General features: G+C 37.8%; 1 protein-coding gene across 1 annotated transcript; it reads right to left on the reverse strand.

The window, feature by feature from the left end:
* Nucleotides 1–3950: 3950 nt before the first annotated feature.
* Nucleotides 3951–22926, reverse strand: LOC140242210 (uncharacterized). The gene is made up of 5 exons (XM_072321957.1): nt 22645–22926; nt 8464–8581; nt 6688–6867; nt 5588–5633; nt 3951–4774 (listed from the first exon to the last, which is right to left on the reverse strand). The coding sequence occupies exons 1-5, from the start codon at nt 22894–22896 to the stop codon at nt 4555–4557; spliced, it is 816 nt and encodes a 271-aa protein (XP_072178058.1). The 5' UTR covers nt 22897–22926; the 3' UTR covers nt 3951–4554.
* Between the last annotated feature and the right edge of the window lie 232 nt (nt 22927–23158).

The following is a 23158-nucleotide window of genomic DNA, read 5'->3' on the forward strand; positions in this document are numbered from 1 at the left end:
TGTAAAATATATATTCAACACAAATAACTAAAGGGGAAAAAATGATGTAACTCACATGAACTGGGTAGTCCATGTGGACATAACACTGGGCATAAGCTTTAGGAGAATCTAATAACTTGAAGATAAAGCTAATGTGGTGACTACCAAATCTATACACATACGGAAAATGCAATGAAGATGAGGTTTCAGAAAAAAAACAAGCAGTATGTACAGTTTTATTAATATATCCTGTCTATTCACATCATTCAAAACTGACAAGTAATGTGATGTAATGATTACAAGTTTCTTGGAGAATGGGGAAGGAACAATCACGAAACAATCAAGGTATTCTAACACTGTAATTCAAAATCTGAAACGTTCCCTTATGATTTGTCCCATGCACCTTCCATCAGCCAGGTAACACATACTGACAGTTCAAACTGGCAAATTTTCTTACTGGAGGCACAACAGGTAATAAATTACATCAACTGCAGAAATGCTACCGATATGGATTGTGCAATTTGGATTAAGCTAAAAGTCAACATGCAGTCCACCATGTCATAAGTCCTATCAAGTTTCAAGGGACAGCTGTAATTAATGTGTGCCAGCAATGGAACCTTATGACAATTGTTTCTGGGAAGGTTAACTTCTGGAGTGGCATTTTCACAGGGGCCCACATTGAGCTCCCCCATATTTGGCTTGTGAAAACTTTAGCCAGTACACAAAACATTGCACTGCCAAAACACAGTCTTAAAACAATGTGACAGTCCACCTAAGCTGTGCAGTATGGCATAGCGCAGAGAAATAACCACTAGTTGCCAACTGCTATGAAACTGACTCAATAATAATTAAAGATTTAAAAAGAGACCATAACTACTACCACTATGCAAATTACTTATAATGGCTGAATTTCAAGTAAAGTATGATTAAAATCACATCCAAGGTGATTTATTGCATATATTTCAGATCTCACTTGATATTTTCATTTTGAACATTCGTCAAATTGAAAGCTATGCTCTTTCCTCAATATGACAGCCACATGAAAATTACCGACTGTGACTAAAATCTAATTTTTTTCGAATTCATTGAGTTTTTATCAAATCATAAATCATGACTGAATACTGGCACGACATTCAGATTTATATTCTTAATTCGGCAACTATTACACAGTACTGTACTTTCATCAGCATCTAGTATTTGCTCCAGCACAAAAGCTTCACACATCAACTCCTATCATATACAATAATAATTGGGAGCAATACTTAATTCATGTGAGTGTTTGTAGGATTTTTTTTTTTTTAAAAATCCCCATTTCCCTGTTATTATCAGATTGAACATTTTTATTTATTAATTCATTTTTTTTTTTAAATCACGGCAAGATCATGTCCGGATAACAGAAAGATCCGCATAAAGAAAGGCTGGATAAGAGAGGTCGGACTGTACAATGTACATTCGGAAAGTTCTGCTCAATCAAATTCTCATTATCAAGGTCTTTAATGAGTGACTGAGAAGCAAAGAGATTTTCCCCAGTGACTGCTAGAGTGCGGACTCTTCATACAGCATGTGCTATTGTTTTGTGAGCGCTCGAGGGGCATTGGCGGTAGGCTCACCCCTCGTGCTACCACGCTAGCAAATGAGCAAACGAGGAGCAGCCAAATCAAGAAGTGCGTACTCGCGTAAAAGTTCAAAAGTTCGCGTTATATGTGCTGTAAAAATGTTGCTTCAGCACGCAAGTCAGCCATTACTAAGTGGGTCAATGGCAGCCCCCATGAACTCACTGACACCATTGTAGAGTCCGCTCTCTAGTGGTGGGGAGGAGAAAAATCTCTTTGCTGAGAAGGCAGAGATAAAATGAACAAAATAGAACAATGTCTGGAATGCTCTGCAACCTGTCAACACAATATAGAATATGATTTTAACAGCACAATTTTAACAGCACACTGAAACGCACCAAATTTCGCACTACGCTTGTGAGCCCAAGCTGTGAATACAAGCCCGTTCTTATGACCACCAGATACACTACCATTTACTGGAGCTTGAAGCAAATCTGATATTATCCCCATCCCCATTATGTAATATTTTGGTACATCCTTGTGAAAGTTTTGCAGTGCTCCAATTCTCTAGTTTATAGACCAAGGGCACATTCAGTTGATCCCTTGGCAAATACAATGATAAAAATTTTACTGTTCCTTTCAACAATAAACATGTACATCTGACAGAAGATCTGACAGAAATTACTTCATGTAAATGTGCAAATGCTTTAGATGTAATGCCAATGATATGGACATAAAAGACTGACACACTGCATGAACAGCACAGGTCACCTCTGAGTCAGGTATAAAAACAGTTTCCCAGCTTACTCCAAAACATGCATGCACAGTGCTGTGAAGTGATCGAATGATAAGATTCTACCACTACCAGGACATGGTAGCTGTCTTCAGATGTTCTCGTACGTTGCCATTTTGCCATAGTTACTGATGACTGGAAAGGTAATACTTCATTATTCACAAATTTGGCAAACATGACAATTATATAATTTACTGCCATATGCATGAGGCAAGCGTACTATTTTCGGCAAGCCTTGAATAATTGACTAACAGTACACTACACAACATACTGCTTTTTCATGCCAGGATTCTGGTTCAGCACTGGAAACACAACCAGAAACAATGAATTTAATCATATGAATGCTATAATGTAACAGGCATCATTACATCTAATTCACACTGCCACTTCCACTATTTGTCAATGACAGTCACTACCATTTGGAATCTGAGGTCATATGTGATGCGCCATCAAAAAAGCCATATAATGCTGAAAAAACATTTTTGGGTTCTTGGGAAATCTGAATTCCTTAGATGCTAAGCTTTAAATTGATATATTATTTGCCCCCCTTCATTATACTTAAGATATTTTTATAAAGAATTTAAAATCAGAAAACTGTGACATTTATATTGCCAAAGTAGTCTTTGTAAGCATTTTTCTTCCTGGCATGATCTCCGACTTTATACGGGTAACATGATGATGCACTACATATTTGTTCATTTCTTTATAAAGACATTTCATTGAATGAGCAGCAACAAGTGCATAATGAACTTTTTACTTTGAAGTTTGATGACGGGGTTTTAAAACAGATGCCTTGTATAAAAACTCTTACCTTATTCTCAAACATCAAAATTAATTCTCTCTTTTTTTTTATAACATAGCCTTGCATTGTACAAATTAGTCCCATTTTAAAATTCTTCCCATGAATTAAAAGTCTCACTACATAGTTGGCAGTGGAGTTAAGTTGATACTCAATATGGAAACACAGGCCCATTGCAATTCAGCACCTGTCTACAAGCCAATTAAACCAATAGTAACTACTGAGGGCACAAGTAAACCGTAGAAATGAGGACATTAAAAAAGAAAATCTAAAATAAAAATATCTAACAACACTCCTCGCCACTAACTCCCTTCTCAAACACATCCTATATGTTATGATCTCTTCTCTTATCAAGGAAGCTCTGAAATTCATTTAGACAATGAGCTGAGTGCCCAAACATATTCAGCACAATTGACATATTGGGTGATGAACTAAACTTTAAAAAAAATGCCCCCCCCCCCCAAATAAAACATGTTCACATAAACAAAACAAAACACAGCACTGCATAAAACTGATAAATAAAGATTGTGATAAAAATTGGTATTCAAAATTCATTGTACAAGAAAAATTCTCAAACAGTACATTAAAAAAAAAAAAAACTCTATCTCAACAGCAGAATCTTTATTGCAGATCACCTACCAATGAACCGTCCATTAAGAATATGTACAAAAACCTTGTGGAGCAACTGTTGCCTCAAAATGTTTCCCTGCTTCCAGTGAGCATCAACAACAATGATATCACATTTGCTATTTGTCTTAATTTGTTTGATACACAAATAATACGTCCCAGTGACAAAATGATACAATCACCGAATCTCTTTTCTCCAATGTAATGTACAGCTATCAAAATTGTAAAAAGTTGATGTCATATGCCAATTTAGATTTACACTTAAAAATCCAGGTGATGTATTCAGCAGAGGTACAGCACTAATCAACCTCACATTGGCACTTTACCTCCCTAGTCTCCAAATTCAAGCAGAAGTACTCAACGTTGGTGTGACAAGCATGATAGCAATCTTGTACCTCTTCCGGAATCACAGGAAAAACTGGATGAGATTTCTCGTGCAGAACTCCACCCCTAAAAACAATTGTCCATATCATCAAAAGCCCTGTGATTCATAGAGAGGCTCGTCAATGTTAACGGATATGAAATGTCAGTTCTCTTCATTGTCAAAGCAATTTGGGGGTTACGGGATTCAATACTTTCAGTCTGCATTTATAAGCAAACCAAGTGTTGCATCACTAGAAAGTCTCTTAAGAGGCACCAGCCACTAACAGCCACAAGAAGGAATACCTTTGACTGGTAATATCCCTCATAAAGTTTTAAGATGAATCACCTGAGATATTTACAACAGTAATGATATTAATGATAACAGAATGTGAAGGAATGCAAAAAATAATGATTATAATCTTTTTTGCATGTGTCGGATATTATACATTTTGGGTCAGCTTTGGTTTCTCTGCAACATCCTGCTGTTGGTTGAAGTACCAGACGGCAAAGATGATGAGACCAACGAGGAGGAGGATGAGGACCTGGACCCAGAATGGGATGCCATCCCTATCTGCACCCTCCACCCCCACCTTCCGTGGACTTGTCTGCTGCTCCTGGTTCATCAGCTCCACGGCCTGCGCTCGGCGACGCAGTTGTGACCTGCCAGGAGAGAGAGAGGGGGGGAAATTAGGAGGGTGAAGAACAGGGGGCAGGGGTAATGGGTCCTGTCTTGAACAAAGGAACTGTTATACACTGCAACAGCTCTTTTTCAGAAACTACATTGTATCACATTTCACTGACTGAGCCATGTAGTATCAGTAGTGTCCTATAATATGTAATACCACAAAGTGGAATTCTTTCCTTGTGACCCTATAAATGGCTCACAGAATACAGTTGTAGGATCTATATCAGAACACAACATAACAGACAGATTGATTGATTCACTGATTCTCTGTTAAAGAAAATAAAGAAGTAGCACATTCTGGTCACTTCTGCATAGAATAAAGAATAATCTTTGCAAGATCATTAGTAACAGAACAAGAAATGACTATCATTCTTTTAAAATAAAGAAGTAGCACATTTTGGTCACTTCTGCATAGAATAAAGAAGAATCTTTGCAAGAACATCAGCAACAGAACAAGAAATAAGTATCATTCTTTTTCAAGGAGAAAAGTTAGCGATTTCCCACCCTGGAAAAAAAAATACATTGTGCTTCTGGTAACCCGTTGAGGATGGACTGATTTTGCTACAACATGCATTTCCCACAGACACCTGCCTGAGTATACATGGGACGTGTCCTTAACAGGTTAAGGGAGGAGGCATTTTGGTAAGTTGGCATCTTATGAACATCAGCTGACTCACACAATTCATACAATTAAAGCCACCATGTGAGCACTTGCCAACATTCCCCCTGCATGAATCCATGGCTTCTGTTGTTATGGCAACTAGAATGCTAGCTACACGATAACTCACCTGCTGGTGGCATCTCCTCGAGCCGATATCCTCGGTGTCACGTTATCTGAAAGAAAAGGATCCACAGATGGTTAAATCTACTGTTTGAATCAGTTACTGCACTTATAACTCATCGCAAGCACCTGACATAACTTGTGTAACAGACATCCTCGTGGAGGGGAAATCACTTGAGCAATTTAGAGAAATCATTTGTTACCATATAGTGTCAGATGAACTCACACAATCCTTCACTCTCTTGAAGAGACGTTTTCTCAGCACTACACACAAAATGCTTTGTGATCATCTTTTCACTTATACTTGTACATTTATTAAATTTCATTTACCCTACCAAATAAAAAGTATTATATATATCAGCTATCAAGTACAATATCTAATGTGAATATTGTCTAACTGCAGCAAGTCTGGTAACAGTCAGGCTGCGTGCAAGAACATTTTAATATAGCTCTTTGCCAAAGTGGCATCTTCTGATTAACTTTCACACTTCGATGTGCTCATTACCAAGCATGCTGACAATTTCAACATCCTGTATCTTGTCCAACAAATGCAATTGAGAGCATGCTGCATGAAATATACACAATCAAATGTCCTGAATTTGCGTTTGCTACTGGCCATGCTACTGGCCACATTCATTAACCAGTCTCACTCAATTTTCACTTCAATTTTGTTTTATGCCATGGGCACCCATGGCAGTTATAAATGAGGGTATTAACCTCAAAATATAGACACTTTTTAATAGTACATAGGTTTAAAAAAAAATCCAAGCAACCACAATTAGCCATATGGAAGACAGGTTTTAATCTTGCATCATCTTGTAAGACGATCCCAAGGTTGCCAACATTTACACATCAAAATCTGGGGGATACTACGTGTAGTGTGTTAATGCATCTCAACAGGCCCGAAAATATTTCCAAAATCAGGGAGGGGTTTCTATCCTTTTGTCAGGATGTGAAGGGGAATATTGGGCGTGGGGGGTTGCGGAGGTGGAGCCTCCTGCAAAAATCAGGGAGACTTTGCAGGTCCGCAGTATCCAATTACTTCTAGACACATGTGCATGAACATATGATTGTAAAGACGGTCTTTTACACTCCACACTCCACTACCTTCATAATCCGATGCGCTGTACTCTCCAGCATCGTCTTCTGGTTCCTCCTCCTCCTCCTCCTCCTCTTCCTCCTCCTCTTCTTCTTCTTCTTCTTCTTCTTCCTCCGTGTCCTCTTCTGCTGGTGGTGGATTTCTCATCAGGGCTACCAGTTTCTTTTCATATGCTCCCCTTGTTGTACCTGACATAAATGACATAAGAAATATATGTTTTATGTATTTTTATATATTTCATACATTTGTATATGGCATACATTAAACTATGTTTAACATGGGATATTCATGAGTACTAAATTATCTTATGACATATTTCCATCAGTTCTCAATTTAATCCTGATTACACTTTGCAGTCTGCTACTCAACTTGGAAGGATATTGCATCATGGGAGCTCATTTATATGCAAATACATATATAATGCTACTGTGAACAATAGTCAACAAGGCATGACGCTAAGTATCAAAATCATGCATACAATACTGTGCACTATACATGACAACCTCACGGCCTAATCAAGGGTTCACAGCAGCTTAAGAGAAGAATAATGATAAAAAGAAAATAGTGGGGCCTGATAAATATACAATTTACAATCTCCAGAAGGTGGTTATGGATGGGAATCTTGAAGGACTGAGCACCTCTGTGACTCTGTCACTGATCATGCCTACAATGTCTTCCAGTAAGCTATTCCAGACTCTGACTGCAGTGTGTACAAAGCTCCTGCCAGTTGAGTGTGTTCTGGATTTGGGTTCCATGAGAGCATGACTTGGAGTCGAAACACTAAGAGCGAGTTGTTCTTCTCTTTGTATAAGGTGGGGGAACCAGCTTTTTTAGGTCTTTTATTTTCATGACCAAGATTTGGGCAGAGTCAAAAAGCTTGAATGGCTCTTAATTCCGCAATCATAAATTTCCCCAGGATACCTGAAGAGGTGCAAAGAAGGATAATTTGCCTGAATGTTATCATCTTTAATAAAATCACTGAAAGAAGAAAGATATTCATCGATAGAACAACATACAGCATACCTGAACAATATCCATGAACATACACTTTGCATTTCAGCTTCCATCATCAAGATTTGCATTTCAGCTTCCATCTTCAAGATGGGTCATGCAAGAATTATTTGAATTCTGTGAATCGACAGGGCAGCAAAGAAATTGGAGATGGAATGTAAACCATGCATTCACCACAAAAACCATTAGAACTCAAGCATATTTAGATGCCATGCCTTTAAAGGAAACCAAAGCCTAAACATAAATGTGGATTGAATGAAAGCAGCCATCTTAGAAGAATGCATTAGTGAAAGTTTGAGGAAAATCGGACAATCGATTCAAAAGACATGAGTTTCGGTGCTGTCATTGCTGGATAAGAAGACTGCGGCAGTTCACGATGTCATTCTGGACAATTTAACAAAAATATAAGAAAAATGCCACAAAACTTTATCTTTTATAAAAAAATTAACTTTCATCAATTGTTACTGACATACATATGACAAGAGAATATTTTTCCCCTGCTTTGTGAAAGAGAAAGGCCAAAAGCTCTTTCATCATGCTAGAAAACTGAACGTATGTTGAATTTTCTTAAAATTTGCTTTACATTGTTGTCCAGATGGCATCATGAACTGTGTTAGTCTCCTTGTCTAGCAGTGGTGACACTGAAACTTTAAAAATTTGTAACTGTTTGATCATTTTCTAAAACTTTCACTGATGCGTCCTACTAATATCGCTGCCTTCACTCAATCCATATCTATATTTTTTTTTCTTTCCTGATGTTCTCTATTACTCACCCGTGATGGCAGCAGACACCTTGTAGTACTTCAACTCCTCTCGTAGCTCGCTGTCTGTGAGAGTTCTCACAAACGCCAGCTGCTTGTCTTCTACCTTTCCTTTCCCTCGGCTAGGCATCTGTCAATTACAAAAAGAATCACACTGTAAACAAGTGCAACCCCCTGAAAACATTAACCCGTTGAGGACGGGCTGATTTTGCTACAACACGCATTTCCCATCTAGAAACTTGCCGGTGCATACTTAGCTCAGGACTCATCCTCAGCAGGTAAGGTAGAGAGTGGAAGGCTTGGCTACTGGCCACTAAGATAAGCACATGAGACCAAGAGGCCTGACAATCACCCTTATGAGACAGATTTAACTTTTATGCGACTTCTCTGTGGCACCCCTTGATGGTTTGTTTTTTATAATGAATTTGAATTGATTTGATTCGTTTCCTAATTAGCAATGGATGCTTGCAATCCAGCAGCCACTAGACTGGTGGCTTATGATCCTTTCACAAGGTCAAAGGAATGAGGATGGCATGCCTTGCCCATGAGGCTCAAACCCACCATCACCCTGTGATTGACGGTCTTATCACTTTATACTCACCACAGGATCTCAACTGAACTGTACAAGGCTTGTAACTACTGGCTCTTCCGCTTTTGCGCTGAAATACTCATGCTTGACACTTACAATTCAAGTACTTGGTTACTTTTATACGTTTGTATGTCTGCAAATACCTACTAATAAACACGATCCCTTGTACGTATTACTGTAAAACATGATATTTTCGCGGCATGAAATTTTCGTAAGTTGCCTCTACCATTCAATGCATTTATAGTGTACACAAGAACTTTTGCATGCATTTTAATTTCATGAATCTTGGCTCTTGTAAAATTTGTGAAATTAAAATGCACGCGAACATTCCTCGTTTTACAGTAACCATGTACGTCTTTGTCGCTGTTTTTCATTTCTTCTGAGATGAAAATGTAAATAAATAACAAACATTTTTCCTCTCTCCAAACAAGGAAATCCTCTGTGGCCAAACTGGGCCACCAATGCACTGTTGTACTTGCATAATGATCTCTTTCTTTCAGACAATAATTATCAAAATCTGCAATATGCCTTGGTTGTTTTGCAAATCTACACATATTTCTGAATTTGAGAAAGAATGTATATTTGACATTTACACCCTTTAGGAAATTTTTAGGCTCTGTCCCTGTCCCCTAATTCAACCAAACTGAAACAGTTTGACAACTTTGTATCCTTTCCCCTCTAATATGCCAGGTTTGGTGAAAACCTGTGAATTGCAGGGGATAAGACGAAAAAGAAAACACTTTTCTCACCACCCAACTCCTGCTCAGTTTTCCTTTTCTAATCCTGATGGTCCTTTCGAGGACTACTGTCATTTGGTGCAAATACAAAACTCTTCATCAGCCCAATCACAATTGTCAACATATTACATGTAGGTACATGTGTACTAAGAGTATCTCCAATATACGTGTACATTGTACTGTGGTCCCAAAATAATTCACAGACACACACTCCGGATCTCTCTCTCTCTTTCTTTGCACCATGTGGCACCTGAACGTGTGCCATTGAGAATTGTCACGGTTCACTATCCTTGAACGTGAACAGAACAAAACAGGGCTTGTGATCTGTTTCGTGCAGTCTTTGTACAGGATGTGTGATTGGTCTGTTTAACCACAGATATCAAAACTTCCCTGGAATGTCTTTTGCTGTATACAGCTATCACACATCAGTATCTAGAGTGTGCAGTGTGAATGGTGAGGTATGCTGTAACCCCCTATTCAGACGCAAGCCAGTTTATACCAAAACTCGATAAAGAAATGACATACTAAAGAATCATTGTATAGCCGATAGACCGTTCAGACGCTAATTTCGACCATTCCGGAAAAACGTCGTATAGATGTGCAGTTTCTCACTGCGCATGTTGTTATGGTCATGAGTGACAGGTACATTGTACAAGGTCACCTTTCGTGCTCACTCCCATTAAGCCCCGCCCAGTTATACCGTTCTATGGTCGCCATACGTTCAGACGCACAATGGATACGATGGAATGCTGATTCGTTATCGAGTTCTAGTTCGAAACGATGCTCTGACCGTTGTTTCGCTATACGTCATTTCATTATACGTCGTTTCGTTAGTCAGCGTTCAGTCGTATAAACTTATCGTATAGCTATACCGTTTTGGTATAGCTATACCGTTCTAGTATAATTTTTTTGCGTCTGAATGCCCTGTAAGTAGGATGAGACTATAGAAATGCAAAAGCACTTGAGATATTATGTCAATGCCAATGGGAAAACAGAAACAACATACACATGTACTGTGCAATGTAAGAATATCTAATGAGTAGATGCAGTGGTTTATCACATGTATACATGTACATAACCACTTACCCAGGTATGGTTGGAGAAATACATTTTGCATCCTACATCCCATAAACCAAATTTTGTTATGCACCAAACTTTATGCATGTGGCATGATTCTCTGAGAGCATCAGCTACTTAAAATCCTTAAATAAAAAGCTTCCTTGCCATCTAACTTTGGTCTTTCCATTTCAGCTACAATCATGAAGGAGATAAAGAACTGGTCTAAGCTCCCATGACAAAAGTATACATCTAAAACAAACAAAGAAACAAACTAACTGACTAACTTGCTCTTTAAAACTCTGATGTACCCAACATTTGTGTTTCTGCATGTGATGTGAATCATACCATGAGGCAAGAATGAAACGTCCCACTATACTTATCATACTTACATTGCACTGAAGTGTCAAGTCACAAATCACACCGACAGAATGTTGTTCTTATGAATACGGACTCCAGTATATGTGTTTCCCTTTGCTGAGAAGAGGCAGACCGAGAATGCCTAGGATATCAGAAATATTACCACGATACTCCCCACATGGCTGCCAGTGACTGCTGAGAGCGTACGTAGAAAAGAAAATGAAAGCAGGTCTCTCAAACCAATGCAAACCTACAGCCAACCAATGGGATTGCTCTATAATGGGGAAACTCCAAACCCAGATGCACAGGAAGAGGCCGGGAAAACCCAGCGATTATTTTAATAGTCTACAAAACTAGACCACCACGGATGAATCTGCCACCATCGCCTCTGTTGCATACAAGTGTATGCACAGCCATTTACTGCGTTCAATGCCAACAACCTGTCAAAGGCTACAAAAAAAGTATGCACACTGCATATATCCATGCCATGGGGATATCCTCAAAGCTTCTCCATACATCTCTGTTTTCATAATCATCTTTACAAATTTTGTCTGGTTATTACTGGTATGTATTTGTTGTAGGCCTATATTTGTGAGTGTGCAACTAGAATGTACAAGTTAGAATGTAAAGTTGTAAATCTGTGCATGAAATGGTAACTAGACTACTATCACTACAAACTTGGGCGGTAGGCTGAAATGCCAAAGCCCTTCAATTCAGCCCCTCATACAATCACACACACACACATACACACACAAAGTACTGTACAATATCATAATTCTGAATATACCATCAGATGATGAAATTTCGTTTAGTGGAAAAATGAGCAAAGAAAATGGGATCCCATTTCTTTGCTCATTTTCCACTAATAAATCATATTCATTACTGGTCAGTTTCCTTCTGCTTGCCTTTGTAATTTCTTTTAGTCACAAATTTGTGGTGCTTTCTTCTAATCAGTATTATCCATACTCTAATATTCAATTTTGCTGGAAAGAATTTTCTAACAATAATTGTGATACTGATGATGGCAATAGTGATTTATTGGTGGCAAGAAAGGCAAAAAAAAAAGAAGAAAAAAAATGTGTTTTTGTATACAGTAGAAGGAGAATGAATGGCATGGCAACACCACTGTCTATAACACCATGGAAATTTTCGCACATTTCTAGTAACAGAAGCAAGCACAAAAATAAAAGCAAACAAATAAATTTGCATGCAATATGTTCCAGTAATCGATGTCCTGATTCTGGGAAATCAAGAATACGCATACTGATTCAGAAATGTCCGAACTCAAGTAAGTTTAGAGGTCTTTAGTGAATAGATCTTACATTGCATTTTGCAGAAAAGCTAATACAATTGGCACTTTTATTTATCTCTTCTCAAAAAGTTTGGGAGGTGCATGCACACCCATCCCTTAAAAAAAAACAAAAAACAAAAACAAAAACAAAAAAAACTCTGCAGTAATAAATGATAATATGAAGTAAACATGTGTGTACGTACATGCAGCATTGTAAAATGAAAGAATAAAAAACAACAAAAAATGACTGTAAATTTGGAAAATTTATCATATACAGTAAATCCCATGCACAATGATTCACATGTCGTGAGCTCAAATGAATAATCAATACTTCAGTGTAGTGGGAATGTCCCATAACAGCATGAAGAGCAAATATGGAACAACAAAAAAAGTAGGCCCTACTGTCACTTCTAATTCATACATTTGTATTTGAAGTCTTTGTTGTCATGTATGAGAGCCCCCATCACCCCTGACACTACTCAGTAACATCAAATGGTGATCTTGTGAAAGTCGGTTTGAATTGTAAGTATTTATATTTATATTTCTGACCAAAAATTTACCCTCTACTGATTGGTTGAAAAAGCTTCATGTGATTATAGGTATTTTCAGCTATGCATATACAATGTATAGAGATTCACACTCAAACAATTTATCCCAATTATTTTCCGAACAAAAGAAAAAACAAGATCCTCTATTCCATCGTTTAATAGACAATTGAGCCGATGGCCGATCTAAAATAATAATATTAATAATGATAATTAGAATTTGGCATGGGGAGTAATATCTGCACGCCTAACGTTAGCCGCCTGATGTTCGGTTGTGACAGAGAAGAAGACCTACAGAACTAGCAAAATCTGGTCAGCCCGGCTCGGTGTATGTTGAGCAGGGCTTCTCGGTTGCGGTCGTGCAATGAATGACCTAGGTGTAGACCACTCATCTACCAACGAGGGCGCTATACCCAACACATTATTTGCGAAGCAGTTTCCTGATACATGTATCATAATACACCAGAACAAAACTAACTAGGCCTACTTGTAGATACTTTGTACAAACAGATAAACCCAATAGCAGGTAAGTGCCGTGCAGTGCAGTGCATCAAGTGATATTCTCCTGAGCCAACCCTCTAGCCAACTCGGGGGGGGGGGGGGGGGGGGGGGGTGTTTCACAAAGAATTGAAGACAATTTTTATGATAGGCTGTCTGTGTCTTTTCAATGATATAAACTTCCTTATAAGAATAACAATTTTGGCAACTTTTTCTAACATATCTACAGTATATCATCAATTAATAAAAAGTAAGGGACCACTTTGGATTTTTTTCTGTAAATTTTGATAACAATTTGAAGTAGATTCTGAAAACATTAGATAAAGCTGAAAACAGAACCAACAGCATACCATAGTTTGAAGTCGATCTTAACTTTTAAGTTCGACTTTGTACACCCCCCTCTGCAACTTTCCAATACTTGCATGAAGAAGTCCCAATGTAGTGTAACACCAACACTCAATCAAACCAAGTTTGTTACTCTAATGTGTGTACTGTAAGCGTGCAAACCAACATGTGCTGTTGTCATGTCCTGCGTGTGGACTCAACGAGTGATTTTCTGCATCACTTTCTTATATCTTTTGAACTCTCATTTCTGGCAAGCAAAATTCATGTTTGGGAAAGTGTTCTACAACAATTTGAAAATCTGCTTGCCCAACTGGGCAAGTGGTAAAATAAATGTAGCACCTTGCTGTTGGACCAGTAACTTTTTCAGGAATGGACTGTCAGTAAAAAATAGAAAAACTGGGTACCTGCTGGTCTAACAGACGGGTCAAACCAGTATGACAAATGGGTTAGTGTGCAGCCCTGTCTGGAGGGATTATGAAAGAAATTATACAATATTTCAGCTGTTCTTAAAACAGAGGGCTGGGTTTGAGACATGTGCTTCAGGGTATGGCCCCCTATGAGGCTGTAGAAAAGCATTATTTTGCTGTGAATATCTATGGATATGCAAGAAAGATCGAAGATTTAGTTTAAAATCACAGTTAGCATGGTTCATTACCAGGATTTATCAAATAAACATACTGTACAGTATAATCAATATTATAATTTTAGCTTTGTTTTGGATATTACATGCTCTCATATACAATGTATTTCATAGCACTTGTATGGATTTTCTTCAATACCTTTCTATAAAAGGTGGCAACAAATACCCCAACCACAAGTTTATACTTTCTTTTTGTACACTGTATATAATTCAACTGTACGTTTATTCATTGACTGTGTATTCATATAATTAGAATATTATTTACCTCTTTTATATAATGGTAGCAAAGAAAACATGAAAAAGGGTGATGTAATTACCCCAATCTTTCTTATATTTTGTGTGTCATTTGTCTCTTCTTTGTGATAGGCTTCAAAGTCCTAATATTGCCATATATATCTATGTTACAAAGTTTAAGAAAGAAGAAGAAACCCAGATCAGAATGAAGTCTGCTGACATCACATGGCCTTTTGACACTTGTCAGCCATGATTGAATAGTAAAGTCAAAGCAAAAGGGGATCCACATAGACCAGATCTACAGGGTTTCCCAGACTCTCAAGTTCAGTATGTAACTTTTAGAATACCAAATGTATCTTGCACTTCTAATAGAGAAATCTCTATCCTAGAAATGTAGAGTCTAAGCTATGTTAAAAAAAAAAAAAATGATGTTCCTTTCCATGCTCCATTATGAGAAGCACTGTCTAAGCTCAAGCTCTGTGGGATAGAAGTCTATTCTCGAACAAGATTTCCATTCATGTGTATTTAAGTTAATTTCAAATTTTAGGGATACCAGTAGGTTATATTGGTGCTTCAAGAAGAAAAGTAAACAAAAATGCTTTTAATCAAGTTTATACAATAAGTACAAGTACAGTCAACCTCGCGTAAGTCGACATAATCGGGCCTTAGCAAAACACGTCGACTTACGCGAATGTCGACTTACGCATAAGTCGACATTTTGTCGACTTATAAATGAAAATTAATTTCCCCTGTACAGAGTAAGATTTGGATCACGATGCGGATCGCTACCCATATCTTACTCTTTTTGCCGCCAAAACATGCCTACTGACATGAACAACAATAATGTTTTAGTTCATGCATAAATCTTGCGCGGGTTAGTAACGACAACGCACAATTCCCAAATCTCTAGAGAGATTTTGAGAGAGCGGGATCGGAAACCTAGGCCCTTTTCTAGACACTTAACGTTTTAAACTTGATTTGAAATATCAAAGGCAAATTCCTCAAAATTGCATTAAACTTTGCGATTTAAATTCAAGTGCATTGCTGGGAAGATATGCGTGTGATTTCGCATGATTCTGTTGAGATTATTTTTCTGTGCCGACTGAGTTGAAATATGTGTGATTTTCCTTCCCTAAGTCGCCATATTTGTTCTGCTTAAATTTGTATTGCCATAGGGTCTACTCTGAAAATGAATTGTTCTCGCGCTCCGATTCGCAACATTACCACTCTGTACGGCGCGGGCCCGTCTGAAATAAGAAGGAAGAAGAAAAGTTTGTTCATCCGAAAACGACATCTTTCGGACTACTAACTTCGTAAAAACAAACTTCTTACCATTGTCGGACTAATTTAACTTTGGACTGAGATTTAAAACTTTGGAAGTAATTCGTTATCATTTTTTTCATTGACATTTTGTGAAGCAGCATGCGTTTCAGTAGTTTGAAACGTGTAAATGTTGCGATGTCTTTCCCCTGCAAGTGCAGACTAAGTTCGGTCAGGGCGAAAGTTCCGTTACGAAATAAAAAATAATGCGAGCCTTTTCAACAATAAGGCACTTCCGTACATTTTTATGCGTTTAAACGCAGTTTCTACTTTCGGAAAAGAACCACAATTCTTTTCTGCAACGCTCTTGCATTTTAAATACAGCGTTGCTTGTGATTTGACGGACTTGCATTTGATTTTTAGAGTTGCGTTTAAACGCAATTGAGTTTAAATTTCATACAATTTTCTAATTTTGTGTGATTATCAAACGCAAGTCTTTTCAGCGTTCCGTGTGATTTGATGGACTTGTATTTGATTTTCAGAATTGCGTTTAATTTCTAATTTTGCTTACGATAAGTCTTTTAAACAATAACACAAACAATAACACATATTTAGAGATGCGTTTAAACGAAATTTCTTATAGTTTCGTACAAAAAAATGCAAGTCTTCTCTGCAACGCTCTTACGTTTAAATACAGCGTTACATGATTTGATGGACTTGCATTTGATTTTTAGAGTTGCGTTTAAACACAATTGAGTTAAGAAAAAGTTCCCTACAATTTTCTAGTATCGTATGATTATCAAACGCAAGTCTTTCAGCGTTCCGTGTGATTTGATGGATGTCCATTTGATTTTTAGAGTTGCGTTTAAATGCAACTGAGTTTAAGTTTCCTACAATTTTCTAGTTTCGTATGATTATCAAACGCAAGTCTTTTCAACGTTCCGTGTGATTTAATGGACTTGCATTTGATTTTCAGAGTTGCATTTAATTTGTAATTTTGTTTACGAATAAAAAAATAATGGAAGTCTCTTAAACAATAACACACTTCCGTAGATGTTAGAGATGCGTTTAAAGGACAAGTTCACCTTCATAAACATAAGGATTGAGAGAATGTACCAATATTAGCAGAACACATCATTGAAAGTTTGAGGAAAATCGGACAATCCGTTCAAAAGTTATGAATTTTTGAAGTTTTAATGCAGTAACCACTGGATGAGAAGACTACTGCATTGTATGAATAACTTAGATGTCACATGCGTACAACAATATAAGGAAAATACAAAGAGAATTTCACAAAATTTCATCTTTTGAAAAAAGTACACATTCCCTTGACTCGTTACCGACATATGTTAGGGGTAATATCATTCCCCCTGCCTTTAGAAAGAGGCAAGTCAAGTGCTCTTTTATTATGCGAAAAAAGTGAAAATATGTTGAATTTTCTTTACATTTTCTTTATACTGTTGTACGCATATGACTCACAAGCTGTAGTAGTCTCCTCATCCAGCGGTTCCAACACAAAAATTTTAAAAATTCATAACTTTTGCATCGATTGTCCAATTTTCCTCAAACTTTCACTGATGTGTTCTACTAATATTGCTGCATTCTCTCAATCCTTATGTTTATGAAGGTGAACTTGTCCTTTAAACACAGTTTCTTATAGTTTCGTACAAAAACCGCAAGTCTTCTCTGCAACGCACTTGCGTTTAAATACACCGTTACGTGTGATATGATGGACTTGCATTTGATTTTTAGAGTTGCGTTTAAACGCAATTGAGTTAAAAAAAGTTCCCTACAAGTTTCTAGTTTCGTATGATTATCAAACGCAAATCTTTCAGCGTTCCGTGCTATTTGATGGACTTGCATTTGATCTTTAGTGTTGCATTTAAATGCAATCAAGTTTCCTACAATTTTCTAGTTTCGTGTGATTATCAAACGCAAGTCTTTTCAGCGTTCGGTGTGATTTGATGGACTTGCATTTGATTTTCAGAGTTGCGTTTAATTTCTAATTTTGCTAACGAAATGAAAACAGTAATGCAAGTCTTTTCAACAATAACGCACTTCCGTAGATGTATATAATAGAGATGTATTTAAACGCAGTTTTTAGTTTTGTACAAAAACCGTAAGTCTTCTTTGCAACGCTCTTGCGTTTAAATACACCGTTACGTGTGATTTGATGGACTTGCATTTGATTTTTAGAGTTGCGTTTGAACGCAACTGAGTTTCAGGTTCGTACAATTATTTTCTAGTTTCATATGATTAGCAAACGCAACTCTATTCAGCAACGCACTTGCGTTTCAATGCAAAAGTTGCGTGTGATTTGATACACCTGCATTTGATTTTTTGAGTTGCATTATTAGTTGCATTGTAATAAATCTTTTTAGAAAGGGCCCTGGTTTTAATACCGCTTCGGAATAATCAACGTTAGAATATTCGGATTTACAAAAACACCTATTTCATGTTCGGATAATGAATACCTACTGGGACATATAAGTGTACAAAATTTGTGCGTTTTGAGAAAAACGAGAGGGAGAAAAGGGGTAAAGTGAACTGTCTTGGGTACTACATGTAATGCTCCAGTGTAAATGAGTGTACATGCCCTTTCTATATTCTGGCATACAAGACAATGGACGCATGGCGCGAACGCTACCGCGCCGTACACTAGCGAATTACCGAGTAGAAACGCAGCGAATCGGAGCGGGAAAACAATTCTTTTTCAGAGAATGGCGATAAGATTTTGAGCGAAAAATTATGTTGACTTAGACGAGGGAATTAACACGTATTTCAGCTCAGTTGGCACTGAGAAATCAGGTCGACTTACGCGAGTTGTTGACTTATAAATGTCTACTTAGACGAGGAAATTTTCAAGGAATAACAAAGGCAAAAATCGGGGCTTTTTTATTGTGTCGACTTAAGCGAGTTGTCAACTTATGCGATGTCGACTTAGGGGAGGTCTACTGTACTGTATTTAACAGAAGGGAAAGCTAATATTCAAATTGGGGGGGGGGGTAAGATTTGTTACACTTCAAAGTGATTGTCTTAATTCTCTGTGACTAGCTGGCATTGTTGGATATGATACGAGGGAATTAACACGTATTTCAGCTCAGTTGGCACTGAGAAATCAGGTCGACTTACGCGAGTTGTCGACTTATAAATGTCGACTTAGACGAGGAAATTTTCAAGGAATAACAAAGGCAAAAATCGGGACTTTTTTATTGTGTCGACTTAAGCGAGTTGTCAACTTATTCGATGTCGACTTAGGGGAGGTCTACTGTACTGTATTTAACAGAAGGGAAAGCTAATATTCAAATTGGGGGGGGGGGGGTAAGATTTGTTACACTTCAAAGTGATTGTCTTAATTCTCTGTGACTAGCTGGCATTGTTGGATATGATACCACATACATGTATACATACATATGTAAATAATGCATTCGGGCCTTCATGCATTGAGGAAACATCATTGCAATTAAACTATTGGACATCAGCTGACACAAACTATAATAGATGACTTGCCTGTAAAGAGTGATTCTTATTGATCTGTACAGGAGTGTGAATCACACATATACACTTGTACATCATGATTTAATGCAATTGCGAAAGAATCTAATATTTTTCAGAGTCCATTGCTCAATCAGAGAAGATTAAAAGCCTTGTACATGCATGGCAAAGTAATAATTTGAGTTTCCTTTACAGACCATCCTAGTACTGTATTCAAGAAAAAAAAGTGGTTCAGGAAAAAAAAAATGTCAAGGCAGGGCAATGCCTCTGAAATTCCTGTAACATTAGGTGCCTAAATGTGTTTCCTCCTTTTTCCTTCATAATTCATTTGTGCAATTTATTGTTGCCGTTGGTCATGGTCATGGGCATTTGATTTGACTACAGTAGAACTCAAACAGCTGTGGAAATATTTAACCTTGCCTCCATTGAATTACATCATGTACAAGTGCTGTAGTTACAGTGCATCAGCTCTAGTTACTGGCAGTTGCTGTTCATAACAAGTAACTCTGTACTTGTTTCATTACAGTATTTTTTCCCCGTAGTTATCCAAGAAAGAATATCAAAATCTGGTATAAAGTGTTGGGAACTTGACAGTAAATGTTGAACAAAAAATTCAAGCAATAATAAAGTTCCATCTTACTCTCTTGTGTCATGTTAACACACGGTAATGTCTGAATCATGAGTTTAGTTCAACCCCCTCCCCCCCCCCCCCAAAAAAAAAAAACAACAACCCACAACAACAAAACAAACAAAAAAACAAAAAGCAATGAAATCTGAAATATGAAGCTGAAAAAGAAAATCTTCGTTTTTTTTTTTCTAGGAGCAAAAATTCATCCCCTATTTTTTTCATTTCAAAATAATATATCACCCATAAGATTAAAGTTTTCTTTATTTGATATTCAGTGTATCACTAGAATATGTTCACTTCTTGAATTTCTCTTTCTATATGAAATAACCAAATGGCAGATCAATCCTGACAATGCATTTTGATTTCAGACCTTGAATTTTACAAATCTGAAATTAAGTTCACATTCTATCATTCTCATGTCATTTCTTTTAATGTATTCCATTATAATACACTATTACATGTGCATGTTCATTATATCAAGAAAATTTGATCTCTACCTTTACCTTCACACTTTTAGGCCAGACAACTTGGGCAAAAAAGTGTATTTCATGTGTTGTAAATTGAGACTTGTGATAAGTGATAGTCTGATGCTGAGGTTGGACTGTAGTATACAAAATACTTTAGTCTTTACCTTTCTGGTTAAAACTATGGGCAGAAGTGGCTCCTAAATAATACTATTTACTCCTTTAATCCTTTTGAATACCATCAACTTTTTGATTGAACGATCTCTTTCCGTTCATCCTCCTACTGCTTTCGATCTTCTGTGGTGTTATGTTATTAACATCACTGTACATTAAGGAGCTTCGTAATACAATTTCAGTTGCCTTCCTTTGACAATATAATCTGTTATCACTATATACATACATAAACTCTTGTGCATATAAGCCTCTAATATCTGTTGAGGTAGTCTTCGAACTTATAATTTCAGTATTATGATCGGTACTCAAACTGTCAAAACTAGGAGTGTTCGCAATAATATGTGCGGTGCTAGTGCTTGAACTGTGACGAAAGTGCTGATCCCCACAAATGAACTTCTTGGCTTTCTTAACGAAAAGCCTTACTGGTTGGGGGTTTCGACCCATCTATGCCAGTTGCTCCGTGGCCCAATTCTCTATTTTGTGCTTTCAGTTGGATGATTTTACCACGCCTGATGACTAGGTCAATCTCACCGTCTTCCTTCCTTTTCTTCAGTTCTGCCAGCAAGTGTCTGTTTTTTTTCCCTTTCTTTGGGCGAGTAGTCAGGTGTGATGAAAATATTATTCCATCTCTCAGTGTCACGCAGTTTCCTCGCTGCACCAAGCACTACATGCTTACTTTTCACAGAGTCCAGCACAACTTTCAACAGCCTGTTCTTGCCATCCTCTCTCTTTCCCAATCTAATTACCGATCCCACTTCTACCAGGTCACCAACTTCCATGCAATCCTGGAATATCTTTCCGATCGTCCGATAATCCTCCTCTTTCCTGCCATTGGGTTGGTCGCATCTGATTCGGGTACATTGTGTAGGATTACGTTACATTTCCTCACCTCCCTTTCCCGGAACTCATCTATGGCTGTTTGGATTTTTTCATCAACTGTGTCTTCTATCCTGTCAACTTTATCTTGTAGCTTTTTCATCTCATGTCTACTATCCCCTTGTTCTTGCTTTATTTCATGCAGCATTCTACTCATATTTCTGATTGTGGGGACTGCAGCAACACAAGAATCACAGGTCCACATAAAGTTGGGTACATCATTTCCCATAATAGCATCATACACTGTTTCATGCAATCCAGTACAATGGAGGCAAACCCAACTTCCACAAAAATCACATTGAAGAGCTTTGATATAATTGTGTATTATCCCATTGCACTTGGTGCATGGGCAGGAGTCAGACTCTGAATCTGCTTCATAATTGCTAGATCTCTTATTCATATTCATTGGCATCCCTTCCCTATCTTGGCTAGATCTTTCATAGCTGAATGGTCTAAACTTATCGTTTGAAGATTCATTTCTTCCCATCGTGGTAGTATTTCCTTTTTGATTTAGTACCATCACGACCAGCAGCATACTACATGTATTTGGAAAATGTTGTCTTTAAAAGTGACATCATTTTGCAAATAGTATGCCATGGAGGCTCAAACATGCCAACATTATATACATGTATAAGATTAAGAATAAGATAAAGGCGTAAATATTCAAAACTGAATGAAGTGCCTTTAAGCACCAACAAACAATGGGCAACAACAGAGACAGTTACCAACATTGCAACATAGCACAGGCCCGATACTACACACTACTATTGAAACTGTGACACACTAACTTGTTAGACTTCTCGGCCCACTAGGTAGGGGGATCCACTTCTAGCTTGTCACTCGCATACACACACTCAATGTGACACTGTCAAGGCAATGCTCACTGCTGTCTGCTGTTTTCACTTCAAATTACAATAACTTCGTCATAATTTTTCTTTCTGAAATATTCGTCTGTAAGTTGTATTCTAGGGTATACATCCCTGCCAGTGATGCATTCTCACCTTTTGCATTTTAGAGGTGGACTGCGACTCGTCATCGTCACTCGAAAACTCTGATCGCTGCTGGGTTTTGATCGGTATCCTCGGTGTGGCCCTGCCGACTCTCTGGCTGCGTGAGTCTTGGATGCTGGCAGTGTACAGCCGAACATATTCAGCTTTTCTGACGTTTACAGGAGGCTCAACTCCTAGCTTCTTTAGCTCTGCTTTCAGCTGGCTAATCGTCAGCTTTGATGGATCACGATTGATTGGTGGCATTCTTCTATTCTGGCCGGGATGGCGTTGAGACTGTTGTGACCAAGTTGAATATCGCTCTAAAATAAAATGACAGATAAAACGCGAAATCTACCTGGATGCTTAGCAGTAATATTGAGCGGCCCGCGCGAAGCTTGGGGACGCCAATATCACGGAATAAAAACGCCGTACGCGATTGGCTACAAAGAACGGCCGACTTCCATTCGGTCCAATCAGGCACATGGTATAAAGAAATCAGCAAACGAGAGCGCAGAGTGCGCGATCT

The sequence above is a fragment of the Diadema setosum genome, chromosome 2 (assembly GCF_964275005.1).
Source record: "Diadema setosum chromosome 2, eeDiaSeto1, whole genome shotgun sequence".
Lineage (NCBI taxonomy): Eukaryota > Metazoa > Echinodermata > Echinoidea > Diadematoida > Diadematidae > Diadema > Diadema setosum.